Source organism: Ornithodoros turicata, chromosome 9 (genome assembly GCF_037126465.1).
Source record: "Ornithodoros turicata isolate Travis chromosome 9, ASM3712646v1, whole genome shotgun sequence".
Taxonomy (NCBI): Eukaryota; Metazoa; Arthropoda; class Arachnida; order Ixodida; family Argasidae; genus Ornithodoros; species Ornithodoros turicata.
Genome location: NC_088209.1, coordinates 24,701,462 through 24,720,070, shown reverse-complemented (window position 1 = coordinate 24,720,070; position 18,609 = coordinate 24,701,462). Strand labels below are relative to the sequence as shown.

The 18,609-nt window shown below is 45.9% G+C and overlaps 2 protein-coding genes across 8 annotated transcripts in view; one reads left to right on the top strand and one right to left on the bottom strand.

Annotated features, from left to right (window-relative positions):
* Positions 1-18,609, bottom strand: part of LOC135368445 (cadherin-23-like) — a 489,752-nt gene that overhangs the window by 455,614 nt on the left and 15,529 nt on the right. The gene's annotated exons all lie outside the window — the stretch shown is intronic.
* LOC135368447 (paired box protein Pax-5-like) overlaps positions 1-18,609 on the top strand; it is a 144,997-nt gene that overhangs the window by 117,892 nt on the left and 8,496 nt on the right. For 4 of the 6 annotated variants that reach the window (XM_064601716.1, XM_064601717.1, XM_064601720.1 and 1 more), the window contains 4 exons: positions 160-428; positions 11,785-11,900; positions 11,985-12,225; positions 17,184-17,300. In XM_064601716.1, coding sequence (XP_064457786.1) covers positions 160-428; positions 11,785-11,900; positions 11,985-12,225; positions 17,184-17,300 — 743 coding nt within the window. The remainder of the gene's footprint in view (positions 1-159; positions 429-11,784; positions 11,901-11,984; positions 12,226-17,183; positions 17,301-18,609) is intronic. The other 2 variants (XM_064601718.1, XM_064601722.1) reach the window with 1 other exon arrangement.

The window sequence follows — 18,609 nt, the reverse complement described above, 5'->3', positions numbered from 1 at the left end:
CCTCTAGATCCCACGTAGGCATCGTAACTCTAGCTGCGGTTTCTAAGTGCAGTAGCGCCCCATGTAGGTACCGAAGTCCCATTTATGTCCCTTGTAGGTACCGCATCCCTCGCTGGGTATTTGTGCCTTGTCGTAACGTTTTCCGTTTCCCGATTCCAGGATCGTGCGGAACAAGGCAGCCGAGAAGGCGAAGCACCACCACGTGTCGTCGAACGGTGGCAGCCCCCAGGCTCCACCGCCGCAACAGCCCTCGCCCAACGCTACCTCTGTCATCACACACGCTCCGGCCTCCGTAACTCCAAACACGCACGGCGCCGACAGCGTCGTAGCTGCCGCGGCGTTGCACCGGCCATCCTACTCCATCAACGGCATCTTGGGCATCCCCAGTGCCGAAGCCGCCAAGCGAAAGCGAGAAGACGTCTCAGGGGGTGAGTAACACTATGGCTGACTTCTTGCGGAGTATGAAGCGTTTACGGAGTATCCCACGTGACGCGCGACAGGTCCTTTTTTTTTTTTTTTTTAAGACAGCGCTTAGCGGGTCTGACACCAAGTGAGTGTAGTTAGTAGTCGTGTATCGTAGTCGACAGTAGTTTTAATTGTGCCTAATTAATTAATTACACCAACTAACTAAAGTAACTTATAAAATATTGGTTGAAGTGTCGGGGTGCCAATATTGGAAAGGCGTATAGTGCCTTGAGAGGGTTTCCAACAAAGTACGTTTTGCGTGTTTACTTTTCTCGTCCTCAGATAAGAAAGCCAGCGAAATACAAAATAAATATACCACTTGACAACGCTCCCCGCGGGCTTTCATTTTAAGCCTCTAGGCTTCAAACACTGCTTTTTTTAGCTATCCTATTTAAAAAGGAAACTCGCAAAAGCCCGCTGGCGCGTTGTCACCTGCTGATATGCCTCTGTATTTAGTAGGCTGGCCTAATTAATTAACTTCGAACGATGGAAACAGTATTAGCGACCCCGAACACGACTGGTAACAACACTCAACTGGTCTCATTCGGTTAGAGAGCTCTCTCTCTCTCTTTGAACCTTAGTGCACGTGAGCTGTAACAAATGCTGGTAAGTGCTCATAAATGGTGATAGTGATAAGTGGTCACACAAGGCGTACGGTTGTGTGGGCGTGCGTGCGTGTGTGAATATTTCTTTTTTGGTCCGGGTGGAGTTTTTTTCTTTTTTGAAGAGTAGCAAGCCAAATATTGGCTGACCTCTCTTAACACGTAAAAAGAAGAAGAAGAGGTGGTAGGTTATGTAATGTTCTCCCGCTAGGAAGGAAGTTACGAGACGTTCCAACGACACACCGGAGTTTACATTTAAAGAGTGCTCGGAGATTACTACTGTTCAAGAAGCCTATACACAAGAGGGAAGGCAACATAGACTGCGAAAACGAACACAGACGATAATGCTGCTTTCAAGCCTATCTTGTATGTTTATACGTGGAACAGGGTCGTACGAACGAAACGGACATTGTAAAGGGTTTCAAGAAACCGAATAGTAATTTGTGCGTCAAAAATGGCAACGACAGGCGCGCTCCTCCGTGTTTCCTTTGCGCTATGTGGTATAGCCATATTCCCTCGTTATTCCCACATTTTGTTCCCTCCCCCAACTTCCGTATGGCGACGCTGCGGAGGACAAGGCATAAACGAGCCGCCCGGAATCTCGGAAATTTGTCGCGCTGGCGGCGGTATAGATGATCGTCAAAGGAGACATGGGACATGACATGTTCGAGGCGCCGTCGAAAATGAAAGTTGTCATGCATGGAATCTTGATTGGGGAACGCACGGGATGGGCTCCTTTCCTTTATGTTACCGGCTTTCAGCGCAGGAAGTGTGGCATTATAAGCGACGCGAATAAACATGTTCGTGCAACATATGTTGAGTCAAGGGAAATGGCAGCTATTTGATTGCCGAAACTTCCTGCTTTTCCCTCCTTGCTTGTTTTCTCCAAGGTTACAATACAATAAACACTAGGATAGCGTTAACCTAACCTGTCGAAACATTTTCTGTGCAAGATATACTGAAATTGTTAATTTCGCTTTCTTAATAATTCGCGAATTGGGATGGAGGCGCTTATGGGGAATATTTCGCGGTACGTTCATACTGGCAGCATTTGACAGCCGAAACGTCCTGCTTTTCCCTCCTTGCTTCTTTTCTCCAATGTTGATTACAATAAACACTGGGATAGCGTGTTATATAGCCCGTCGGAACCGGTTTCATGCAAGAGCTACTGTATAAGTGGTTAAAATCGTGGTCTTAACAATTCCCGAATCCGGATGGTGGCGCTGTTGGGGAATATTTCGCGCGACGTTTATTTCGCGGTACGTTGATACCGGCAGCTATTTGATAGCCGAAACGTCCTGCTTTCCCCTCCTTGCTTCTCTTCTTCAATGTTGATTACAATAAACACTGAGATAGCGTGTTATATAGTCCGTCGAAACCTGTTTCATGCTAACTGGTTAATTTCGCGGTCTTAATAATTCGCGAATCCGGATGGTGGTGCTGTTGGGGAATATTTCGCGCGACCGTAATTTCGCGGTACGTTGATACTGGCAGCTATTTGATAGCCGAAACGTCCCGCTTTTCCTTCCTTGCTTCTCTTCTCCAACGTTGATTTCTGGGATAGCGTGTTATATAGTCCGTCGAAACCTGTTTCATGCAAGATATACTGTCTAAGTGGTTAATTTCACGGTCTTAGTAATTCGCGAATTCGGATGGTGGCGCTGTTGGAGAATATTTCGCGCGACCTTAATTTCGCGGTACGTCTATCCTGCACGACAGAGTTCGTAGGGATGTCACTTACTTCGCGGGACTTTAATTTCGCGGAAAAATTGCATTCGCGAAATTTGCGAAAATGAAGTCCTCGCGAAAATTACTACTAGAAGCTTGCGTAGGAGAAACCAATCATTAACTTTATGGTTGTTGAAAAATTTCGTTAATGATACTTCTTGGCTTTGCGTCGCGAGTTGTGTCATGAACTACGCCCACAGTACGTGTCTAAGGTCTTTCGAGAGTTCGCCAGGGTCGACGTGCTGAAGCAACTCGTATCATACCATCTTACTGCTGGTGTTATCGACCACCATTCGAACCTCCAACCTCGCGATCAGTAAGTCCACACTGTCTTCATGCAGCTTTTTCGTCCGTGGCTCCAGCCTTGTTTGGTGAAATACATTGGAATTGGAATTGAAAACGGAGCCATGTAGCCACCTTTATACACGTCAAATTGTTTTGATACACGATACGAACCATTATAGGTTATTAAAGGGTCGTGACTGCTGGAACTAGCTGAACAGTCGGCACGAAATCAACAAGATACAAACGTTCCAAACAAACTCTCTGAATTCTTAGACCGGGTATAGGGGCTACGGAAATGCGACGTCGTGCTGTCGTTTCCTATGGTTATATTCCTAACTATACATAAACAGCAGGACAGGGACGCGATAGCATGCAAAAACAAAGCACTCGCAAGACTAAGCTTCGCGAGTTGCAAGCGAGATCAAGTTTGCCAGAAATACTGCGATTGTAAAAAGTAAGCACACCGACGCCTCCCCAACCATTACAACAGAAGCGCTCGTAGACACACACGTATAGCATGTATGAGCGTTCGATCATTACCGTGCAGCAGGATGAACTGCAGTAACCAGAGCAAGACGCAGACCATTTTCTTTATTCTTTTCTTACTCCGATCACCAGCAGCAGCGGCAATGTCGTACTTGCCGCTCGATTCGTCACAGGCGAGCGGATGCAGTGAGCCGGGACTCCATTTATTTTTTGACCCTCCCGCAGAACGAGATCATCATTAATATACAACAGGCACAGAGAGAGAGTGTGTGTGTGTGTATGTTTCGGCAAAGGAATATATTCATCGCTGGGGGGAGAGAGGGGAAAAAACTAGTCACCGGTAGAATATCAAGCGTCATATATATATATACTATGGCAGCGCGCTGCCCAGGACAGTTCTGCCCAGGACTATATAGCCTCGGCAGTCAATGCTTCTAGCACGATTAGTCGTCAGCGGAGCATGTGTGTTGTTGCGGCATATTTACACACGAGGCCACACTTTGAGTGATTAATTGATTGGATAGTGGGCAATTTGCTTCCGAGTTCACGTTGGTGAAACGCGCGAGGAGAACCAAGTTGGATGATTAGTGCAGCTGAGTCCTGCGGCTTGCCGTGAAGGTCACGGGGCAGTGAGCAATTTAATCACAGTTTGTGAATCCCATCGTGAATGACTCCACACGCGGAGCATGGAATACACGTCTCTCTTTGAGATAACTTGCCAAAAGAAAGAATGGGAAAACACTTCCAAGGTGCATACCTCCAGAATGTATTTGTAACACCACACTCAATCATAACAGTTCGCACTCTATAGGAACAGGAGACTGGGATTAAGCTTGCGGTGTTGATCCAGGACATATAATGTAATCGTTTCGGCAAAAAAAAAAAAAGAATGCACAGTTGAAGAGGTTTCTGCCAAAAAGAAATCCATTTGAATTGGATTTGAAATCCAATAAAATCTTCCTCCCTGGAACCACAATTTCTTCTCCAGTTCTCATCACCGGCGTCTTGACACAGACGATATTTTTATTTAATTTTTTTTCTGAAAAGGTTTTATTCACAACGATTACTTAGGTGTCACAGATGAAAATCAATCGCCGCCTATTTACACGAGGGTGGCATGCCTATGCCTTCAAGACAACCTTTCTCCTTTCATTTTCTTTTACGTTGTGCGTTCGCAAGTAAGTTCGTAAGCCGTGAAGTTATGCCATTCTTGCTAGAAAGTTGTGAACAGTTTCACCCGGGAGCTAGCAACATAGGTCCGCATAGACGAACATGCTGTCTCACCCATCATCAGCAACTGTCTTTCGGGATACTGCCTCACCTCACTTCCAACACGGTCGACCAACGTCACCACAGAGCACCACTGTTCCAAAGAACTTGTTCTGCAATTGCTGTAAACAGAACCCGAAGCTTGCCTTCTGTTGTACCGTACGATCTTGTCTGGAGCCCAGCAGGGAGCCGCAAGCGATATTTTCGAGATAGTACTGACCATACCCTGCGGACCACCAACCAAACCGTACCAAACCGGTAGGATGAGACAAGCGCAATGCTTACGCTTCAAAAATGCCACAGGGTATCCACGGAAAACATGTACATGTAAAGCTACGAAAAAAAAAAGGGACACTGAACCCCAGTGGGTCATTCACTGTTCTAATTTTACATGACACTTCATTTTTCCGGTGTGTTCTAGGAGAGAAGGACATGCAAAGGTGGAAATATGCTTTATTTGTGATATTACCCAATAAGAAAACCTATGGTCAGTGACAGTGAAAGGATTAGGTAAAAGGTTAGGTAACAAGCGAGCTGGTGATAACTAACCATGGTAAAGCAAGCATGGTAAAGCAGTCCCCAGTGGCGTCACTAGAAGGGTGCAAAGGCTGCGGACGGCACCCCTTGCACAACCCTAGTGACACGAGTGCTGTGTTTGAGACGCGGCGGCGTATGTCCCTCCTTATCCCCTTGTCTCGGGGTTTTGCTATCATGGAAACCTCTAGTCGTCACTAGAATCTTAACGATTCTCGCGGTCGCTCACACCACAAATCTAAGGTAGAAGTCAAGAACCCTTCGTGTGTCCGTACCGCGTATGTTCAGACAGGACCCTAGACGGTATCAGTCTTCGAAATCGCAACCGATCCCACGGTTACAGCCCAGTGGGTGCGAACAATCAGCCTTCTTGTGTCGAGTAGCGACGTCGCGATATCACCGCGTTCACTTTGAGTCTCGCCGCCCCTAACGGCTGCTCTCTTGGGTCATCAGGGCACACGACAGCACCATGTGTGTCGCTTGGCCTTGAAGGCGCCTTTCACTTCTGCTACGCTTCCAAGAGACACATCAGGGAGGAAAAAATGACGAACTTGACGTCTGCTTATAGTTTGCTTCAGGTCCGCGAGCTAGCATGTGTGGCGCTCGTCGTGCAAGCTGTGTGCCGAACATGCAGAGACTCGACTCGGTCACAAGGAGAAATCGTGGGTTGTCGCGAGCGATAACGGTGACGGCTTACTTAATTTAAGTTACTCCTGGAGAACAAACGTACTAAATAGGTACTAAAACAGCGCTATATAGCTAGACGGTTTTGTGAGAGAGCATGCCGACTCTGAAAAGTGTGTGATCGTACATGAAGCCCAAGTATACAAGCCCGATGACAGCATCCTTTGCGGTGTTGTTTCCGGGAAGATTTTTTCCTAAAAACCCAATGTCGATATCCATATATCTATTGGACCTATTGATTCCGCAGAGAGAGTGAAGTTGGCATCCCCACTTTTTTTCTTCATCTTATCAAAATCACCGTCAGTGTGGTGAAGCTGGACATGACTCAGCGCATGGAAATAAGGCAGTCCTCGAGAAGAGCGAGAGACAGACAGCCGGGGGATTCGAACCCCATGTTTCTTGATTGCCGTCCGATTGCTCCGTATATTTGACCGGTAGTCAAGAAGTGCGGGATTTGAGTCCCCTCTTCGGCTTTGGCTCTTTCGACCATTGCCTCGTTTCCATACTGCTCAGCATTGAAGGCTTGGTGTCTGTATTTGCGTGTTAGCTTCAGTTTGGCGATCTTTAGGGCAGGACTTTATTTTAATATAAGGACGTAAAGGATCTTGATACGCTACCACGAGCATGTGCATGCGAAAGGAGACCCCTTAGCTAGATTAGCTGCTCGCCAAATTCACAACTACAACAACCCCCATCGCACCCCCAAAGTTCGCACCCTAGTTTCACGCGTCAACAACCCACGCGCGTGCAGCTTCACCCTTGGCTTTGCCACCTTTAACGATAAAAGATATTCCGAATTCCCAACAGAACTTCTCACGGCGAGACTAATCAAAACGCTTCCACACCACACTCCGATCGCTACCGGGATCGGCTCTCGCTTGCACCTCGACAGTGCCGTTTTGTGTCTGCACACGCTCCACAACACATCATCGCACATCAGCCGCGCTCCAACGGAACCTCCCGTCCGTGAAAAGCCTTAATCTACGACCAACAGAACGAATCGCGACTTCGGGCGTTAATCGGTGGGCGCTCTTCTAATCCTGCTGCCATAATACCTCGTTGACAAAACGGCGTCTCGAAAATCCGCCGATAAAAACAAGGCACCCCCCTCCCCCCCTCGTACTGTGGGAGCCAGACGCAGTCGGACAGGCGAAAAATTGTCGATATGAAGTCGGCGACGCCCACAACGCAGACAAAGAGGACAGATCGTCCCTGCCGTTGTGCGTATATAGCATGGGTGGGAGAATGAACAGCTCAACTCCGTCGAAACAATTGTTCTGCTACAGCATCACGGCAATCATGGAACGGTACAGGGAGAGTTGGCTATCACGCCATGATCGCTGTGGAGCGCTGTTGGAGATTGATGGACAGGGAAACTTCAGTTTAGGGTCGCGAGTGTCGCTGTGGGTTTTGATCGTGGAGGATGCGGAGGTGAAAAAAACGCATGCAGTACTATCATCCTTTAAGTTACCCGCTACACTTAAAAAGAAAATGAGTATTTTTTTGTGTTTCTGAGGACATGATGCATAGCCACAACAATCAGTGCCTTTCGGGACAAAATGCATGGGACAAAATAAGCGATAGAGTGATTGGTTGATTGATTTGTAGGAGAAATAAAATGGATGACAAAGTCGAACAGCATTACACGCTTTGTCCGCATAGTTCTATGTACAGAATGACGGAAAGCAACTTTTCCTAGGCTGGAGCACACAAAGAGACGAATACTTTGTACAAAGAGTGAGGTACACCCGACATGTGCCGATTGTGTTCCTAAAAAAAGAAGAAGAAAAAGAAAACAGAAAATGCTACGTTGAACTCCGCAAATTCCGGAGCTCAATTCAATAAATTAAATTCATTTTTAGAATTTCATTAATTACTTGTAGTATCTGCCAAATGTTTCATATACAGATCAATGCCATTATTGATTGTATATTTTTTTTCGTAACATACTCTTTTTATTGACTTTTCATTGAATTTTTTTACGTGGTTACTGAGGCACCCTCTATATGTGCATCAATGAAAATACTTTTACACCGAATTAAACTGATACGTCAAGCTATAAGACCTTGTGACATGCAAAGGGCACAAGTCTGTCAAGAAAGAACCACGCACTACACTCTAAGAAGAAGAAGAAAAGAAGTGGACTGGGGAGCAACTACAGCTTCTTGTCCTCTAGATTGCAATTACTCCCTATTTTAGTTCCCTGACTCCGAAATTTACTCCCCGGCTCAGCAAATAGTCACTAAATTTCGCATATCCTTCCGTACAGTTAGTCCTGAAGGACTAATGGCTATGACAATGCAACTAAGATGTGCGTAAGAGGGAGAGGGAAATTATGGACGTAGAAAGCTCCACAAACGGACACCTCCGCACCGTATAGTAAAGTAAATGCTAGTTCCGACAATGCGGGAATTGGTCGCGACCTAGAAACAACAGCAGGAATCACCATAAGACCCTACTGTCATGGTCAAGAGATCAGTGAGGGACAAGATCAGCACAACCAAACAGAGTGAGAGCACATGGTAACGGTAACCGACTGCCTTCTGGATTGACAGCGGCCACGAAAATCGCGGAAACCAGCACGAATCAACGGAACCCCGACCAGCATCCGCATTCTTCAACCGTCATCTTCGTCAACACTTTCCCTCAGCTTATCCTTTCCACTTGCGCTCTTCAGGCGAGCGCCCCGAAGGTGTTCATCCGAGGTCCTAGCTCGGAATTAACCGTCTCCGCCTTCGGTCTTCTCTGTGAAGTACAAGGAGACAGCATCGTACGATTGAAAGGGGGGAAAAAATGAAGAAAAAAAAAGGAAACAGAGAGAGACCTATCTTCCCAGCGCGGTTCTTGCGGCTTTTTTCAAACGCTGGCGTTCTCGGGCTGGCCCTGCGATGAAAACAACGCAAGCCCCTTTTCTCGTAGGGATGGAGAAATGCTCGTGATTCTATTTAGACTCCGGAGGAACGGGACAGTTGAGCTGCATACGCGCAAGAGGAAGAGGAGGAGGAGGGTTACAGAAAGAACGGTCGCCGCCGCCAGATTATTTTAGGTTGACACGGAATATAAGTGGAAGCGTTGATACGCGCCGAATTCAAGTGTCTTTCAACTGCCGGGGGGTTCGCGAGGAGGACGACGCACTGTGAAGGGAGTAAGATTAGGAAAGCTGGAAAATTGCTTAATTTAGTTGATACGTTCGCATTACAAGGTGAAACGCGAGCACCCGGACCGAGCTTGCATGTCGGAGGTTTCTGTAAAGTGAGCACGCGCGATCGTACCGTCGGTTATTTTGATGCAAGGATTATTATGGCAGACGGTCGTACTGGAATCCCGAGCAGCACAACATGTTGGACCAATATTGGACCAATATTGGCAATGTCGTCCCAATATTATGTATCCATCTGAACTGGTGGCGGTACATATTGCTGCGAACGAACACATATATCAAATGGCAGCTGATTGTCACTCTAAGTGGTTTGTACGCGTGGTATAATCCGTTATTGAGTCTTCCGCCCATATTTTCTCGGCATCTACAATTTTGATATTATGACACTGCCGACGGAAAAACCGCAAAGAGACTAAAACTCACTTAGGACTCTGAGCGTAAGCAATGTGATATTCGAAGCAGCAGAAGCAAGCTATATATTCGCTGCAGCCCATTTCTCACCTACTGGTGATTCCAACTTATTCGTTACTGTCAAAGTCCTCGTCGCAGAATAGAGTGACACCATAACATATTTGGGCGGCTCGTCTCCAACGTCTACAAGACACACACACACACACACGCAAAAAAATTTCAATTCCATCTGGTACTGGAAACAGAAAGTTATATCTATTTGTCTTTCTCCACGCGGGAGCTGAAATCATTCTTCGTGGTACACGCACCTAGACCAGATATCCAAACTACAATCTAAATCATCCTCCGTGTGTTCGTACAAAAGAAAGAAAGAGCTAAAAGCACACGTCGCACGAACGTATTTGAACGACAGACAAAAACCAGCAAGAGAGAGATAGTGAGAGAGAGAGAGAGAGAGGGAGAGAGAAGAGAGATCAAACATCATTGCGCGGAGAAAAACCATCAGGCTAGAGAATGCATCATCCATTCCGATTTAAAGCCCGCGAGTCAGTCGCCGCCACCTCCTCCTGCGTACCTCAACTTTCAACGATAGAAAAAAAAAAAAAGAAGAAAAGAGAGTGTAGGGGGGTATATCCTTATCAGAAGTGTGCCAATGGTTCCAGCCTTCACTCTCATGGGGATACGCGGCGCGCGCTTTACAACGTCTGCAGAGAAACTGATTAGGCATGCGCATGCGTCCGCCTTCCCCTAATATGACTCCCTATGTGCTCTTCTATCTTTCCTTCAATATATATATATATGACGACGGGTTCCTTGCCGTCATTTTCGGAGGCGTTTCCATCCTTTCGTCTCCCAACATTATCACTATCCGCTCAACCCCCCCTCTTCTTGCAAGCCCTCCTTCTCCGCGATGCAAAAAGCTGAAAACGCCCGCGCAAATTTCTCCGGCGAAACTCAGAAAGTCGTTCGACTGTGAAAGGTCTCCTTATTTTATAGAATGAGGCTTCGCTTCTGTTGATGCCACCCTCGCCCACGCTCACGCGTGCAATCAACGTCGATATACAACCGACGAATATCGCTCAAAATAGAGTAAGGAAAGATAGAAGCAAAATAGTGGCTGTTATTCTCTTTCTCTCTCTCTCTCTCTTTTTTTTCCTGTCGTTGATTGCGCACTTCATATGACCCTCCTTTGTACACGCGGTATGAGTGTGAAAAGGGAAATATAATCAAAGCAGCGAAGTTTTAAGGAGTTTTCTAGGTTTCCGTAGTATGTAAAAAAAAAAGAAAAAAAGAATACCTTCTAAAGACACGATGCCACGTAAATAAACTGTCGACCGGGATATTATCAAAATATATTAAACGAGATATCGTGAAGCAAGGCTGCTGGTAACTTTCCGCGTTGAGACGTTGGGATCATGCGTTTATGGAATTGTGTGAGCGGCAAAGCTAATAGTAGACAGAATGAGGTAGTCATTTGCAGCGCTGGACTGACGTATTTACGCTTGTGCATCCTTATATCACACACAAACGTGAGGCCTTGGGTCGATGTAAGAACCTGCGCAACGGATATCATGAGTTAAAATCTTGTCGCTTGAAAGCTTTAACGAAACACACTGCGCACGCTATAGAAACGTCATGTGTGAAAAATTAATTTACATTCCGTCCACTGCAGCGTCACTCATGATCATAGTTACCTCGTGACGTAAAACCATGCAATATAATCATATTATGAAAAAAGAGACGAAAACTAATATTTTTGTTTGCGCCTGTAAAGTGCGCTTTCCCTTGTCAAAAACCATAACGAGGCGAAGCCACCTTTACAAATGATCCAGTGGAAGTAGGGCTTGGAGCGATGGTGATGACGATTTCATCGGTCAGACGACAACAAAAAATATCTGTTCAGACGATGATTGAAGAAATCATACTACAGTTGATGAAAACACCTGGATTTTATAGATATTGAAAGAATATATCGTGTATGCTTCCATATTCGTCTGCACCATTCGTACAGTAACATACTTCCTGAAAGCAACATAGTCAGAACGTACGTTGAGATAGACCGTTGAGACTTTCTAATTTTGATGTCATTCCTTTAATTCACCGAGTAACTGAAACTATCAAACTGAGCTCGCGCTACATTTTTTGTTTGTTTTTTTACAGTACACGGTGATACGACAAGAGATCTCAACGGAGAACACGGTCTCCACGACGAAGAAGTTAAACGGTCAAGAACGCAATACAATGGCGACCAGATCTACTCTAACCTAAGTCCGAACGTGAGTACCTTTCCTAACAATGGGGATACAACAAAACGTCTTGTTTGTAGTACTGAACATACTGAAAGGAAGTTTATTTTACAGCTGCTGATGGAGCGTCCATCGTTCCAGACCTGGTCAAAATGGTCCAAACAGGACGATCTCAAGAACAGCATAGCTGACCTGCCAACAAGTAACGGCTCCCCGTACCTACAACAGCAAGCTTTCGAGCAGGCCTTCAGTCCCGTAGTCTCGTCGGCAGATAAGCAACAGCATCAGCAAGAATACGACGTCGCCATGACAACGATCAACTCACAATCCACGGCTGTCTACTCTCCACCGTTAGGTGAGTTCTCAGTTCCGAAACCTGTTCGTTACGGTTGGCAACATTGCAAGAGTTTATTCGCAAGAGTTCAGGGAAGATACCGTGTATTCATACAAGCGACATTCCCCAGAATAATCCAAGCAGAGATGTAAAACACGTCAAGATATTCCGTAGCAGACAACCGGAAATGACGCAGGTACGATGTCGTCTGCTGAGTGCGCGGTACCAACGCCACCTAGATATAGAAGGCCTGCTTATTGCCTCCTCTCTCTCCTTCGCTACGTGGGCATATAAAATCAGAATCCGTCTGCTACTGCGACTCGCCGTTCTGCAAATTTAAGAACTCAGAAATGATTGCAGCTAACTTGGAACCTGTAGACCTGAATCTGTAGACAAAATGAGCCGCGTGGCCCCATGAGCCGCGTGGTCAGCCAACGGTAGCCACAGAGAGCCTGTGTTTGAAATCCATCCGCGGCGATTGGCTGAATCCCGACTCTGCATGTCCACCTAGCGAGGGAGGAAGAGGAGGTATCAAGTAGGCTATCAAGTAGGCCTTCTGTATCTAGGTAACGTTGGCACTGCTAACCGTAAGGAATATTCAGCCCCAATATATTCCGCAGCAGACAGGAAAAGACGCATGCACGGTGTCGTCTGCTAAACGCCCAGTACACCACTCCCGATATTCCGGCACCACGCGAGTGCTCAACGTAACGCGTGGCGAGCAGTTTTTTTTCTTTCTTTTTGCTTTGTCTTTCACTAGAATATTCAGTAGGGATGTCGCTTGTATGTATACACGAATAACAGGGTTTGACTTAGTAGACACTCTTCGTAGTTATGTATTCGCAAGAAAAAGTGATTATTGTACTGAATAACTGCACTTCTGAGCACTTCTCAGCTCTGTCTCCTGCTGTGCACAGATGGGATAAAGGTGAAGGGATGTCCAAACCAGTTAACAACGCACGCCTAGATCTTTGCAAGGCGCTTACTTCACTTTGGAATTAGTTTTCATCGCGCAGTGATCTTGCAAAGGTCTACGCAATCTGAATGCACACTGACTAACAAGTCTCCACTGTTTCTGCTCGAGGCATACTAATCAGAATCACATGCGAAGCAACACACTTGACTAGTTGTATCAGAGGTTCTCCAAAATAAGCTTCGTATACCGCGCAACGCCTTGTTTACATAACTTGTGGTTTCACTCGTTGCCAATACCGTACAGGTCGTTTACACTACTGGAAACATAATTATTGTTGTCCAACTTAGCCTTTTCCCTCATTGAAAATTAAACCGAAGCGTTCGAATCGCAAGATGCTATACCGAAGTTAACCCGCACTAAAAGGTCGTTACTGAGGATAAGGACCTGTACCTATCGCACGCGCCACGGTTAGAGTAGAGGAGTTTCATCTGGGACCAATCAATGCCCGCGATTTTGGTGGCCCTGTCTATCTGCTCGTACTACGCGCGTATCCAATAAAGAAATGGCGTTGTCACCCAGACGGCCGCCTCGCTTCCATTTCAGTGCCTCTTACAAAAGAAAATTACTAAATAACTGACAGCGACAGATGGTGTTCGCTGTCCTCGTGTTTTATGGGGTACTGTGGCGTTCAGAGTATATGACACACTTCGGAGTACCCATTCGTATTGCTTCACAGGTATACCGTGAATTGATCATTATAATTTGTTGTCATTTAAGTGTAAGCAAGTTCAACGAATGCGCGAATTTTGACACAGTGATGCGGTGAGACATTTAAATATTCGCTCGAAATTTTGAGATTAAATAGAACGAAATTAAATTTCACCTCTCAGATGGCATTCAATTCAGAGCTGAACGGCAAACACATGAGGAGGAAAAATTACCGTTGCGAATTCCTATGGAAATAAAAAATCAAAAGAAGTTGAAGTGCCTTGTAGAGTATTATCTTGTTTATACTGATGAGGGCGACGTCTTTAGCTCAGCCATTTTGTCTCACGCAACACTTAGTAGTGCTTAGTATTATTGATATTATTATTAGTCCTACATTTTATGACATTTCCTCCAGTCCCCTTTATTCTTATGCGCAGTCATGCTGAAACTTCGACAACTATTACTCTAAAAGTGTAACCTGATCATTGAACCTTCAGTTAAGGAACTTCTCCCACTCTCGAGCCTCTCCCCAAAAAATTATAGAGCTGTTAAAAGAAAGAAAAAAAAAGAAGAACGGGACATTCATCAGGGACGTTGGAAAGAGCTGTGAAATATTCCGGAAGACGCGAGAGAAGCTAATGGAGAGCTCATCAAAAACCAGCCGGTTATCTGGCCAGTGCGCCTTCTTCGCGCGCGCTGCACTAATAAATGACTCCGGGGGCGTTTAATTTCGGAAACCTGCTGAAATTTCGCGATAAGACCCAGCCGCGCGTTCGCACAACGGATCCAAGAAGAGGAGGAGGATGGCTGTTCAAGATCGACTAGTCTCGTCTTATGCACGTTCGTTCCCTTCTTCGCTTTCTTTAATAGTGGCACATTTTGTTCGCGAATAAAAAAAAAGTGGAAGAAAAAAGTCAAATAGATCGACTGGGTGATCATCCTCAAAGCGACGATGATGTCTTTAGAGGATGCCCGATAACAAACGATATTGCGATCAAAGTCCGTGAGCGTGGCTGCCTTGTGCGAAACACAAATTTAATTTGCTTAATGCCTTAACAGGACGTTATGTCTTATTGTAGTGGAAGGGGGTGAAACGTGGCTGTGCGCTAGCATCATATTTTAGCTCCACGCCGTCTAAAAACAGACCTTCACCATATAACACGGTAAAGACCGACAGTTGCACAGAATATCATTATCACTCGTGACTTGTGGAAAGAGCGGGGCGTATGCCCTTTTTTGTGACAATCAACGTAACCACCTAAGTGTCACAAAAAATAGCGTAAAAAATAAAAAGAAATGCGCGGCTTCCGTATTCAACGAGTCAGGGGACCGAACGATGTGATCCGGGACGATTGTTGGCTAGAAGCGTGCTATGCAGTGAAGTTCCGCTCTAGGACCGCGATCGTTCTGTACTCTAAAAAACAAAACAAAAAAGTAAACTGGAGAATTTGGGAACAACCGCAGCTTTTAGTCTCCTGCAGTGCCATTACCCTCGATTTTAGTCCGCGACCACGAAATTTACTCGCCAACACTATAAAGAGTTTCTAAACTTCACATACACTTCCACGCATTTAGTCCGTAAAGAAACAACCGATCATGGCAATGCATTAGGCCCCTCAAGTGAACTACATTTGATTCTCCTTATTTTTTATTTTTATTTTTTCTTATCGAGCGCGTGCCGACTCAACCCGACGAGCTGGTTTTACGTAAATTGAACACTTTTCTTTCACACGGTTCCTCGGAGACCTAACGGGTAGAGGCCAGCTGTAATATACTGAGCTATGTTGTATAAGAAGACGAGAAGTGAGAAAGAACACAGCAGTATAACCGCGACAGCAAAGTTATAATTGGTATTTGCAACATTACTAAAACTGGGTGCATATTTCTGACGTCCTATACCGACAATATGCGAGAAAACACCGAATGCATATATGACCACAATGTACGCATCCGCTGCGCGAAATAGTCCGCCCAGTAAATACATCTCCATCTAACCAGAACAGACAATCCAACGAGATTCCGTGTATTTACACCATTCCTGGCCTCGCACTGCAGGAATTCCCCTCTCAGAGAACTCAGAGTAAAATACTTCATCATGTTCTAAAGACCACGTAAGCACGTGTTCACCATCAAATGCCACTCTCTGCACCTTCCTCTGACTGCACTTCGATTAGCCACTGCACACATTACTCGTAGCCGTTCATTTAAGCCTGCCTGCTGCCCCCTCCTCCCTCGCTTGGTTTCACACGCTTCGCAGCTGTTTTGGCAACAGCTCTCTGCTTGCCTCAGCTGCGTCCCGTGTTTGCACAACAGACATTGTTTTTGGTGGCGGTGGTGACGGAATTGCTATGCACTCTAACTTTCTCACTGCTGAGCGACTATCTTCGTTTCGACGCCTACGGAGAAGAGTTATTGACGTAGAGCACTGCTTCTGTGTTCCCATGCCTTTGAAGGTGCTGCTGGGTTTATACAAAACAAAAAAACGTCATTGGGACTTCTGCCGTTCTTTCTCGAATGTTCAGGCGTTCGTTAGCAGATAATTCCTTTGACGTGCCTCCAAACTTGAGTGACAGCTGAGCGCAGAAGTCTGTAAAATTATGAGTAACTGATGTTCACAAGAGAGGCAAAAAAGAAAGGAAAGAGGAAAGCAAGGCACCTATGCTCTATCGGTAAACTGCGTGTATTGACAGCGTACGGTACGTACTGTTCTGTACACTTACTGGTAGCGTATGTACCAGCAGTTTTTTGATTCAGTGTTAGCGCCGCGAAGCAACTGTGGCTATGAGCGACATGTACCAGTAGTGTAGCAAGAATACTTCGGGACAGGTTGCGTGGGTACTTCACATGGAGGAGGAGGCTTCCCTCCTCGTTTTCCCTTTTCCAAATGCGCAACCAACGCTACGAGTATTTTATCCTCCCCCTATCGTTGCCACGCCATTTGTACGTACGTTGTTCTAGCGACAAGAGTCGCCTCTGTACCTTAACTCAGCACAGACTGCGTGTTGCGCAAAACTGTAAAGAAAGGCGTGTTGGGCAGAGCCAGGGAGTGAAAATACCTAACACGTGGTAAACTTCCCTCGTCTGTACTGTTCGTTTCAAATATTCATCCCATTCTTCCATTCGTCGCCTGATTGGGCAAAATCAGTTCTCTATCTATTCCTCCCAGTGAAGGTAACCGCGTACTCGCAACTGATTGTATAACTCTAGAAGGCGCGTTTGTAAGAAAAACCCTACATGCTAATCTGCATACAAACACGGCGGCACCTCATCGGCATGGATCGCAGCACTTTCCAGAAACGTGTAGCTTAGACTGTCGAGCTGAATGTGTGTGTGTGTGTGTTTTGTTTGCAAGCAGGCAGCAATTCCCTCACGCCGCTCACACCGATCAGCATGCAAGAGGTGAAGTCCATCGTCAACTCCGGAGCTCCCTCCCTCCTCGAAACTAGTCCCAATCCTCACTCCTACAACCCAGGTACTCCTCAGAAACGCATTGTATTAGAAATCGCGGACGGGCACATAGCAACAGTGGCTATATTTAAAGGAGCATGGAAGGGACTTGGAATATATATATATATGTATTTTTTTTTTATTGCGTCATATGAGCATACTACCATCAGGAACCGCCACGCAAAATATTTCCTTTGGGAAGCGCGAATTCACTGACAAAATCGCTTTGCAAGAGAGCGCGCAGCGGCGGCGACCTTTCCCAGCCGCTCGTCGCGTCTCCTGACGTCATGTGGCGGGGCACTTTTCATTGGCCACCGAGAATCATCTGCTCGCAAAAGCGACCAGTCGAGACGCGGGACGGGCGGCGCGAAATGCGAATGCAAAGAGAAATAAATAAATAAGAACGCGCTCGCGTCCGTATTGGCGAGGCACATGACGTTGCACACTGGCAACCGAGGGGAGCAGGTTTTCTGACCCGCGAGATTGAAAGCTCTCTTGCGCTCCAGGATTACGCGCTACACCCTTATTATGCGAAAGTGTGTCCCAGGTTTTGTAATCCTAGTTTCTAGCTCCCCCGACATATTTGTTATCGAGTCTTTCCAAGCTCCTTTAAGGTCGCATTTAACGCTACATTGCAAATGACGATTGACATTAAAGCGATTGCTTTATAGGGCCAACTGCAGTGTAGGTCCGTCCGTAGCTTTACGGGACCATGTGACAGCGACCACGTGAACAAACATTCACTGTCAAAGCCTATCGCGTTTAAACAGAAATATCCCCCCCCCCCCATCTCTTTAACTTCCATAACTCACAACTGCAATACTTGCTTCACAACAAGAATTACATAACTCTAACTCTTGGAGTCGTCTTCGCTGCTCTACTTATCGCACAATAAAGACGTTTATTCGTGTTGCGTAATCTTATAAAATAACGTATCTGGTTCCACGGCGTATTTTGGGACACCAGGAAGCTTGCTTTGCCGTATGCTATATTTTTATTGTCCATATTTATTATCTCGTAATATCCGCTTGGTATAGAATCACTTAATTCTTCCCGTGCACGACACCACTGAAAGTACACATAATGTGAGCTTGCAAATAAAAAAAAGGAAAGAAAAAAGAGCCTAGCTTACTGACGATAGCGCACTTGTTAGAGTATATACTTCGTGCAGGCTTTTCCCCCCTACCTACTTTTTATGGAACGCGCCTTCGTAACTATACAGTATATATAACTGTTATAAATATGCCTCGTGGTCTTGTACCGGTATCGCAATTGAAGCATCCATTCCCTGAGATGTCGTTTGTCTTCAGCCTCTCGCTGAGGAAGCAATCGAT